The 11137-nt window shown below is 48.6% G+C and overlaps 1 protein-coding gene across 1 annotated transcript; it reads left to right on the forward strand.

Annotated features, from left to right (window-relative positions):
- Positions 1-7790: 7790 nt before the first annotated feature.
- CCDC184 (coiled-coil domain containing 184) lies at positions 7791-10610 on the forward strand. Its single transcript, XM_026502002.4, has one exon. It carries the CDS (start codon positions 8743-8745, stop codon positions 9328-9330), a length of 588 nt encoding a protein of 195 aa, XP_026357787.1. The 5' UTR covers positions 7791-8742; the 3' UTR covers positions 9331-10610.
- Positions 10611-11137: the final 527 nt, after the last annotated feature.

Here is an 11137-nt window from a genome sequence, read left to right on the forward strand (position 1 = left end):
GTTGAACCACTCTTGCAGCCCAGGAATAAACCCCACTTGGTTGTGGTGAATAATCCTTTTAATGTACCAAACATTTAAAGAAGAATTAATACCTCTTCTTCTGAAATGGTTCCAAAAAATAGAAATGGAAGGAAAACTTCCAAACTCACTTTATGAGGCCAGTATTACCTTGATCCCCAAACCAGACAAAGACCCCATCAAAACGGAGGATTACAGACCAATATCCCTGATGAACATGGATGCAAAAATTCTCACCAAGATACTAGCCAATAGGATCCAACAGGGAGTTGGTTTTTAATAATATAAGAAGCAACTGGGAGCAGGTGTGTGATATTGTGATGGATGAGCTGGGATGAATAGGAGAATGGATATGTGACTCAGGATCACACTTTGAGGTGAACCGAGTCCCAGTTCAGTGCATTCATTCTGGCAATCACCAGTCAAGTCACAGAAAATTGCCCTCTGCTTCTTAGAGACCCAGACAACACTGTTGAGAATAGCAAGGTCTTATGAAATAGTTCTACTAAGGTTGTTTATAGACTAACCTCAATTTCTGGAATATTGTTTTTCTGATCCATGTTTAATGTTTTTTTGAAGATTTTATTTGTTTTGATATAAAGAGAGCATGAGTGGGGGAGGAGCAGAGGGAGAGGGAGAAGCAGGCTCTCCGCCAAGCAGGGAACCTGATGCTGGGCTGGACTAGGGACTTCAGGGACTCCAGGATCATGACCTGAGCTGAAGGCAGATGCTTAACTGACTTAGCCACCCAGGTGCCCCTGATGTTTGGTTTTAATTTGGTTTTACTATCCTAGAAAGACTTATGCTTGGATCTCCTTTGCTATGTATCTGATCAATATGGAAAATTTTTGTTTTTGTTTGGTTTGGTTTTAGAACTGAAGTAGAGAAGGCACAAGCAAGGGACAGAAAGCAAAAGTCAGTTTTATTACAGTAAAAAGTACCCTGAGCTAAAATTGCCCTAAATTATTAATCTACCAGCTCAGGAACTCAAAGGGAAGAGAAACACTAGCTTTTAAAGCACAGTAAACTTTCTTTTTTTTTTTTTTAAAGATTTTATTTATTTATGTAACAGAGAGACAGCCAGCGAGAGAGGGAACACAGCAGGCGAGTGAGAGAGGAAGAAGCAGGCTCCCAGCGGAGGAGCTCGATCCCGGAATACCGGGATCATGCCCTGAGCCGAAGGCAGACGCTTTAACGACTGCGCTACCCAGGCGCCCCGCACAGTAAACTTTCTATTCATAATACCCTTCTCATCTACCAATCTTATAACCAGTAGCAGGGTATTTTTTATTTGAGCCTGTCTCTAGTAGATTAAGAATATAAATCAGGAGTTCTCCCTGACATACAGGATGGGGATACAGGCTTGACATAATCACATTCTCAAACAACATTGAGGGGAGGGGAGAGCATGCAGTTCTCTGACCTTGACTTCTGACTAAAACTTAGCTCCACTACCTTTGAGACTTTGATGGGGAAAGTGGTAGAATATACCACTGGGAGTTCAACTGGGTGGGCAGGTTTCATTTGGTTCTTGTCTTTCTTTTATTAATATAGTATATCACATTGATTGATTTGTGCATGTTGAACCGCCCTTGCAGCCCAGGAATAAACCCCATTTCAAAGCCATAAGCACTTTCCTGTTTTGCAAGAGGTAGATACTTCCGTGTGTCTTATAGGAAGTATTCCTTTGTTAAAAGAAAAAGCCACTAAAAGGGTTATTCGTGTGAACATAAGCTATAAATCACTAAAGTAGATGGATGAAACCAAAGAAGCTATGCTGCTCTCCAAGATAAGGCAGAGTTGGAGCTCTGCAGGCTACATGTTCTTAAGGGAGATGTTTCTTTTCCTAGATATAGATTCAGGCTTCATTCATTCATCTATTCAACAAATATTTATTGAGCACCTACTATGTGCCAAACACTAATCTAGGAGCTGGAGATATCACAGTGAACAAAACCAAACCTCTGCCCTAATGGATCTTATACCGTATTTGACAGTGAAAGACAACAAACAAATGAACAAACAAATAAAATATAGTATAACAGATGTTAACTGCTGTGGAGAAGAGTAAAGCAAGTAAAGGGACTGGAAAGTTCTGGAGTAAAGGGGATCCTTGTGCATTAAAGAAAACAAAGCAGGCATTGTGCCTATAAATTGTGAACTTATGGTTGACCACAGAAGATGGAACTGTTTTCATATAAGGCTTTTTATTTTTTTTTTAATTTTTAAAAAGATTTTATTTATTTGACAGAGAGAGACACCAAGAGGGGGAACACAAGCAGGGGGAGTGTGAGAGAAAGAAGCAGGCTTCCCACTGAGCAGGGAGCCCAATGAGGGGCTTGATTCCAGGACCACGAGATCATGACCTGAGCCAAAGGCAGCCGCTTAGTGGCTGAGCCACCCAGGCGTCCCTCATGTAAGACTTCAAAACAGGGGCTCCTGGATCTGGGTGAAAAAGTTGGGGAAAAGACCCTTCTCCTCACTTCTGCCTAAGATCCAGCACTGCTGAAGTACTTTGAAGATATGGATCGCCTTTTGGGGACCCAGTCTGTGCAACCATCATGAATACTAGTGTAGCCCCCATTTGTGTGTATTGACTAGAAGCGTAGCGCACTCTCACAGTGGCTGATAAACTGTAGCTGGCAGCGCCTTGCTTATCCTTGGGATAACACCTCATAGCAAAAGGGAAGTGGTAAAAACTACTTTTGGTAGTATTTTTAGGGTGTCTAAGAGGTATGGAGAGAACGTAACTAGATATATTAGTAAGAGTAAGCCCTACAAAATTTTGTATGAATTATCTAGAATACCTCAGACTTCCTCAAGATATGACAGGTGAGAAAAGGCCTGGAAGTTTGCATAAGTCAGTATAAAGGAACACTGAATTTCTAAAAAATCCTCTAAATGAAAGGGCAGACATACCAGAGTCCGTACCCTGCCCAGATACTTGGACACAATTTCCTCCAAATAGGACCGATACTGTGGGAGAGGCAATTTGCCAAGCAAAATTGTCCCATGGCACCCAAAATTCAGAGTGTTCTCCGGTGCTAAAGCATTATCAGTGCCGGATGAGGGCTGTGACTTGGGGCCAAACCAGTCCCTGAGCTGTTGACAACTTTCTGGGGGCAGAAAATATATAAAAAGGATGGGGGCACCTGGGTGGCACAGCGGTTAAGCGTCTGCCTTCGGCTCAGGGCGTGACCCCAGCGTTATGGGATCGAGCCCCACATCAGGCTCCTCTGCTATGAGCCTGCTTCTTCCTCTCCCACTCCCCCTGCTTGTGTTCCCTCTCTCGCTGGCTGTCTCTATCTCTGTCAAATCAATCAATCAATCAATCAATCTTTGGAAAAAAAATAAAAAAGGATGGAAGGTCCATGAGGCCCTGTATCAAGCATCATGGTTGGCTCCAGAGCTCCAAATGACAGTCTGTGGCCAACTACCCAGCAAGCCTTGGGCTGGAGCTAGCCCTGTCCAAGCGGCACAAGATAAATGACTGAATGTACAGTGAAGGGAAAGGCCTCTGCAAGTGTTGACACAAAAGCAGTTGTTGCAGTGGCTAATGTGGAAAGGGGAGATAGAGTGAACGCCAGCACAACAGGTTTAATTGGAATGACAGGTGATTTTCAGTGGAAATTCAGACTGCATAAGAAGGAATTCTCGCTTTGAATAAAGTTAATACGGAAGAGAAAGAAGTGTGTGTGTGTGGTGGGGGAGATGCCTTTTCTAAGTCTCCTAAAAATAGTTTGAGGGCACAGAGCAAGCAACTGAAAGTCTTGCTCAGGCTTAGGTAAGGGTGTGTGTGTGTGTGTGTGTGTGTGTGTGTGTGTGCATGTGCGTGTGTGTGTGTGTGTGTGTGTGTGTGACCTCATGGCCATGTCTATGACAATAGAGCTCTTGAGACTTTGGACATTTGGACACCCTCTCCAGCCAGAGGCTCATAATGCAAACTACCATGTCCATGTCTCTGTATAAGAGTAGAGGAAATGAGGGGCACCTGGGTGGCTCAGTCGGTTAAGCATCTGCCTTCGGCTCAGGTCATGGTCCCGGGGTCCTGGGATCCAGCCCCACGTGGGGCTCCCTGCTCAGCAGGAGAATCTGCTTCTCCCTCTCCCTATGCCCCTGCTCCTGTGTGCTCTGTCTTGCTTACTCTTTCTCTCTCAAATAAATAAATAAAACCTTTAAAAAACAGAGTAGAGGAAATGAGCAAAACAGTCTGTCTGTAATACCAGACAAACCACCCTTCCATGATGAAACTATTTAGTCTTTGTGACAGATCAAACCTACAAGAATGAGTACACTCAGTCTTTCTTGCCCTCTAGGAAGAGACCCCTGTCATTGAGAGCTTGTGCTCTGGGTACCTGTACAGAATGGAGGGCAAAATCAAAGGAGCTGAAACAAGGACAAGGAGTTCCTTCTCACAGAAGAGAAAAAGAATACATCCAAGAGGTGAAGTAAGCAGGGGAGTGAGAAAGCAAGGGCCAGGCTTGAGAGAAAGTTTGGGGGTGTCTGCAGAGAAAGGAGAGGGAATGGGAGCTACAACTATGTCAGGATGTGTGAGATGAGTAGAGAAGGAGGGAAGAAAAGTTTAAGATGTTTTGCTCTGTGCTGAGAATGCAAATTCCTTTAGAGTTTTCCCAGAGACTATAATAAAAATATAAAGTGCTTTTTCATTATTTTTCGCTGTTGGATATGTTTCTTTTGAATGTGATATCATGCTGAGATGGGCCCCCAAGGCGACTCAATGCCATAAAAGCTACGTCTGGAGAGTACTGTCTGGGATCGCGGACCTTAGGTATAGCAGTCAGCTGTGCCTTGATTTTGGTCATCACTCCTGATCTGGGTCAGGAGAGCCTCTTCATCATGGCTGTTGGATTTATAGTTCAAAAAGTACACTAGCTAAATAAAAGACAGACTGGAGATAAACTGGATGCCAGATAGAGGAAAATGGCAGAAACTACCAAGAATCACAATTCTAGTGAGAATGTGATATTTGGAACTAGGTGTACCTGACGGAGACCTGTATCTATGTACCATGGAGTCTCTTCCCCCCGTTGGCTCATGAGACTGGAATGAAGGAAAAGAACTAGGGTGGTTCCCTGAGGATAAGAGAAAGGCAGGAAGCAGAAGGGGTTATTTTTTTCTTGCTATATGGCATACATAATACGTGTGAATACTCTAATGACATAGAGTACTCATTCAGCCCCCTTTTGCTTGGAAATGGATCCATCCATTCAACAAACCCTAGGGCACTGGTGTCCAGAGGTCTCAGCCTTGAAACCCGGCCAGCCAATATAGGCTTCTTTGTTCTCTGTATCTGTCCCCCTTATTTTTCAGCAGCTAGACCCTTCTATTTTTCCTAGTTCCATTTTCACACAGAATTCCTAAAATGATCTGGTTCTGAATCTGATGCACCAAATATCTCCGCCTCACATTTTCAAGTCCTGCCACTAGTCTACTCCCCCAGTTCCCACCTACCCTTGGCTCTCAAATGTCTGACCTGGAACTTGACTGGATCAGCCACACCCCTTGATCTCTGCACCTGTTTCCCATGTTCTTTCGTGCTTCTCCAATAATTTCCCTTCCCTCTAGGCTCAGACCTCCTGTACTCTCAACAGACTTCATGCCAGCACCTCTGGGCAGCATGATGTAATCTTATGCTGAAAGCCTTGACATACATGGTATCCTCAACAATAGTGGCAAAAAGCCCTGTATGATGACATAACCCAGCTCCTACTATATGGGGACTATGTTTAATGTAAGAATAAGACTAAGATGGGAGGCCCTATATGAGGGACAGGGTCATCTTTATAGGTAGAAGGCAGGGACCCACCTGAAGGCTGAGAAAACTGGCAAGATGAAATCATCCATGTGGAGTGCTGGTCAGGAATGTGAAGTAACAGACCCAGGCAAAACCCCCCAAAGTCATGCCTTTTCTGGCTATATCAGCACTCTCCAGAGAAGGATGAACAGCAGGGTTGAATCCACATGCCCTGAGAACATGCTTGCTATAATATGTTAAGAAACTTATGCTGTGTAAGCTCAGCTCTGTGTGTGTGTGTGTGTGTGTGTGTGTGTGTGTGTGTGTGCATGTGTGTCTTGTCTCTGTTTCTAGTTTTCCTATATTTATCTGGTAAAGTCTTTTTATAAATACCAGCCCACTTTAGCTACGCTTAGGAAAACCAAGGAAAAGCATTTCTGTCTTCTCCTAAGCTTTAGGAATAACCATGGGGAACAGGGTGGAGGTAGGAGTGATAACCGTGAGAGCTCCACAAGCTTGTAGAATGAAGAAAGGGATGAGCAAGCAAATAGGACTGAATCGTGTTTTAGAAGATATTATACTGTAGGGTTTTTAATTTGTTCATATATTTATTTTGGGAAATCAAATTTGTAATGGCTGCATAATACTTTATTATATCAGCGATGCCTTAAGTTAAATTTTCTGCTGTTTAGGTTATTTCCCCACTTATTTCTTTTTTTTTTTTAAAAGATTTTTTATTTATTTATTTGACAGATAGAGACAGCCAGCGAGAGAGGGAACACAAGCAGGGGGAGTGGGAGAGGAAGAAGCAGGCTCATAGCGGAGGAGCCTGACGTGGGGCTCGAACCCGGAACGCCGGGATCACGCCCTGAGCCGAAGGCAGACGCTTTAACCTCTGTGCCACCCAGGCGCCCCTCCCCACTTATTTCTATTTTAATAATAGTAAATAGGCATAAGCCAGTTCTTCAGTGCTACAAACGTTTCTCTGGGCTAGCCCCACTCTTCCTTACTAGAGTAGGCAACCAGGGAAATCCCAAGGTAACATGTTGGCTATTGCTGAACCATTAGCATACAAAACATTCACCCATACCTAGCTTTTTCCCATCTTGAAGTGATACAGTTTGTTTCTCCTCCTTAGATTTATTTCTCCATATGAAATTCATTTTTCGTTTGTGACCACTTGGCTTCTCCCATTTACTAGGGTCATTACTAGTTAGTATGCTGCTGCCCAGATGCTTTTGCTTCTCAATCTCAAGTCCTCCATAAATATATTAAATTCAAATTTTCTTCCTCTTCTCCTTTCCCACTCCACTCCTCAAACAGGGAAAGGAGTTGTCACAAAGGTTGAGGCACTCAGAGTGTGTCTGTACATGGACACACGGCCTGTGGAGGGCAAACTGCCCTCACACACACTGTCCCCACCCATCCCTTCCATACACTGCCAACAGTTTACCCTTTCGCCTGTGAGCTGATGCAGAGTGTTATTCAGAGTTAGAAATAATATCATAGATTATCCAGCCCAATCCCCTAACAGATCAGGAAAATTATTTATCCAAGGTGTCTGAATTAAAAGGCAGAAACAAAATTGAATTCAGGTCCCTTAACAGCAGCTGTGTGTGGGCTGGAGAGTTCTGGCTGAAGGAATGGGGGCATAGTGGTTCCTGTTAAAGTATTCATTCAATAAATACATGCAGCTTTTACTGACTACGTGCCGGGCACTATTTTAGGTGCCGGGGATTCCGTGATTGAGGGCGTGGAGACAAAAACCTCTGCCCTTATGGAGCTTCCGTTCTTAAAACTTAAGTACTTTGCTTCATCATCATGGAAAAACTCCCAGTGCCCAGGGTAGGAACGGTTGAGTCTCATCTCACACGGAAGGGAATCCCATCCTTTCTCGGCTTCTGTGCTATCTACCGCGAGAGGGCTGATATACTGCAGAAGCCGAAGGGAGAGGCGGAAACCTCGTTAGTGCCCGCCCACCCTCTGCACCGCGGAGGCCGGGCGGGGCCTGCTCCAGGGCGCCGCCGCGCCCCAGCTCAAATCTGGGATTATTAGCGTCGGTCTCTCCACCCTCTCTGCTTTCCTGCGGACGGCTGGAGGACAGAGTAGCAAGACCCGGCTTTAGCGCCATCATCTGAGAAAGGATTGCGGGTGGGTGAAAAATCCTTCCAAGGCAGTTGCGCTCAGGGTCTAGTACCCAGACTTGGGGAGGGACGATCTCTCCCTGACCTGGAGGTTTATGCAGCAAACTGCTCTCTCATGCTTCCCTATTAAGCATCGCAGCCACACGCTCTTTCCACTCAGCTGAGGCCACTGCAGCGTCCCCTCCCCTGCTGCCCCACCCGCTAGTTCAGACTCTAGAGCCCCACTGCAGCTTCGCAACCATCCTTCCTTTTCCTCTCCACTTCCTGGTTGCCATGGAGACACACGTCATTTACGTGCCGTGCGTCGCCTTGGAAACAGAGGAGCATCCGCGGCGCCGCTGGGAGACCCGCCCCTGCCACTCCAACCACACTCGCGGGCGCTGCCCGTTAATGGCTGGGGGTAGTCCCGAGCGGTACCCACTGCTGGCCTCCACCCGGGCCCCTCCGCGAGCGCTTCTGTGACCCAGAGAACCCTCGGGCACTTGCAGCTCGTGGCGCCCGGAGGGCGGCGCTGACACGGGCGCAATTCAGGAGGCGAGGCAGGTCTGGGCGCTTTCGCCCCGGGGCAAGCCGGAGAGTCGCCGGCCTGGGACTCTCGCCGAGTCCTCGTCCCGTCGGCTCTTCCCGGCCTCCCCCGATCCTGCCCGCGCCCTCCGCCCGGGACTCATCTCCTCACGTCGGCTCCCCGCCCCTCTCGGGAGCCTCCTCTTCCCTCGGCTCCTCCCCGCCCCTCCGGGGACCTCTCCCCTATCCCCGTCCCTCCCCCCACCCCGGAGGCCGGGCTGGACCGGACCCAGAGCCGCCAACGCCCGCTTCTGCCATTCAATGGAGGACGGTCCGCTGGAGATCATGACCAAGGACGGCGGCGACATGCCGGCACCTCTGGAGGTGTCCACCGTGCCGGCCGTGGGGGACGTGATCTCCGGGGAGTACAACGGCGGCATGAAGGAACTGATGGAGCACCTGAAGGCCCAGCTGCAGGCCCTGTTTGAGGACGTGAGGGCCATGCGGGGGGCCCTGGACGAGCAGGCCTCGCACATCCAGGTGCTCTCGGACGACGTGTGCGCCAACCAGCGGGCCATCGTCTCCATGTGCCAGATTATGACCACGGCGCCCCGCCAGGGCGGTCTGGGCGTGGTCGGCGGCAAGGGGAGCTTCCCGGGTGCCCCCCAAGAGCCGGAGACCCCTTCGCCTGGAATCGGGGACAGCGGTTTGCTGGGTCGCGATCCTGAGGACGAGGACGACGATGAAGAAGAGGAGAAGGAGATGCCCAGCTCCGCCACACCCACTAGTCACTGTGAGCGCCCCGAGAGCCCCTGTGCCGGTCTCCTTGGGGGGGACGGGCCACTTGTGGAGCCCCTCGATCTGCCCGACATTACCCTGCTGCAGCTGGAGGGCGAGGCCTCTCTGTGAGGGGACTCCGAGGGGGCACTACTTTCCCGGGCAGGCTTTGGGTTTCCGAGTGCATGACGCGAGGGGACTGAACGGTGCGGTGCAGCATGCTTCACTCTGACCGCTGCTCTTGTGGGTCAGGCAGAGAGACTCCCTCGAGAAACGATTTATAGGGTGAAGGACTTTGGGAGCATCAAGAATTCTTTCTGCCTAACCAAGGGAGACATAGCAAACTGCGGAAAGGTGAGGTTCCGGGAGAGGAAGCGCCCATCTCTGGACTCCCATCCACCCCCTACCCTGCCCATTCCCCCTCCCCAGCCAACAGGAGAACCCCTGAATTGTGTAAATAAAATTCTGCTTTTTCTATTCTGAAAAAGGACTTATCTAGGACTATGGCAAATAATCTCTAAAGATTTACCTAGAAATTAAGGAATTGGGGGTATTCTGTTCTGGCAACAGAAAATTTACCCTTCTGCTGAAATCCAAGATATTCAGTGCTCTGCAGAAGCCTCTCCCCCTCACAGATCTCTGCGGCTGCTGATTGGTAAAGGAAGCTTGAGGAGGGAACTGCAGCCCTAGGAATCTGGGTGAATGGGGTTCCAAGGGCCCCTGGGCTGGGAGGAGCTGGCTATGAATGTGCATGAAGACATAATAGCTCAACCTCTAGGATTTTTGCATGCAGAGCGGATCTTGCCTTGTCACTGACTTCATCTGGGATTGCTTTATCCACTCACTGGGGCTTAGAGAACAAAGAGCCCAGTACACAGGCAGAGACTTGGGGATGCTCAGCAGCAGCCCAGATTTAGGGGACGTTTGAGGGACTCTTGGGGGCCGCAGCCAAAAACTGTCTCTCTCCTGGCTACACCTGCTTAACTTCAGTTCCTTTTCCTGTCAATTTGTCCCTGCCCGCCTCTCGGTGTTGCCTCCATAATGTCTTGTGTGTGTTATGTGTGTCGACTTGTGTAGTAGTGTGTGAGCCCTGAGGGGCAGGGCTTGTGGCTCTGGTGTCAGGTTCAGGGGGCTTCAGACCCTTCTGTGAGCCCCAGGCTATCATGGCGCTTTCCCCTCTCCTTTCCTCTTTCCCCCCACAACCAGGGCATGGAGCATGTGGCTGTCCTGAGGTTCTTAACTGATGTGCCTCCCTCCCACCTCCTCAAGTAGTGACTTTGTGTGCCCTTTCTTCTCCGCTGTGTATTTCTTCTCAATGCTTTCCTTGGTGTTAACCTTAATAAAGAGGCGTCATCTCCCCTCCTTGCTGACTGGTACTAGGGGGATGTCAGGGTGGGGCTTCTGGGCCCACTACATGGACCAGGGCTTAGGGGAAACTGCAGGGACCATGCCTTCCCTCCTCTCTCCTTGGCTCCAGTTCCAGGGAGTTGACTGACCGTGCCCTGGTCAGGACACACATTGCCAACTCTACCTACTTTCCCTTCCATCCCAGACCTTGAACTCCAGCTGGATGGGGGGGAAGGAGAGTGTATGTGTTGAGTCTCCCAAACTAACACGGGTTTTTAGTAGCAGAACTCCAGATGTGCAAGTGGCTTCTTTTCAGTGAAGTGCCTGCTCCCTGAGAGATGACTTCCAAATGTGGGCCCTGGAATGGCAGGCATGACACCTGTTCCATGGGAGGGTGAGGGATGGGTGTTGTGGGTATTGTTCAGGAGGGACTGCCCGGGATCTCTGGGAGTAGAGTGACACATCACAAAAGAAACCACAGTAACTGCCTCAGGCCTCTAGTGGAGAATGCCGGTAAGGTATTCCCTGTGGAGCTTAGACTGACATCAGCTCTAGTCTGCTCGCTTGGGCCGTGGAATTTCCCAAGGCTGCC

The sequence above is a fragment of the Ursus arctos genome, unplaced genomic scaffold, assembly GCF_023065955.2.
Source record: "Ursus arctos isolate Adak ecotype North America unplaced genomic scaffold, UrsArc2.0 scaffold_26, whole genome shotgun sequence".
NCBI lineage: Eukaryota > Metazoa > Chordata > Mammalia > Carnivora > Ursidae > Ursus > Ursus arctos.

Coding starts and splice junctions, on each gene's coding strand:
- CCDC184 (XM_026502002.4), top strand. CDS start 8,743: ATGGAGGACGGTCCGCTGGAGATCATGACCAAGGACGGCGGCGACATG.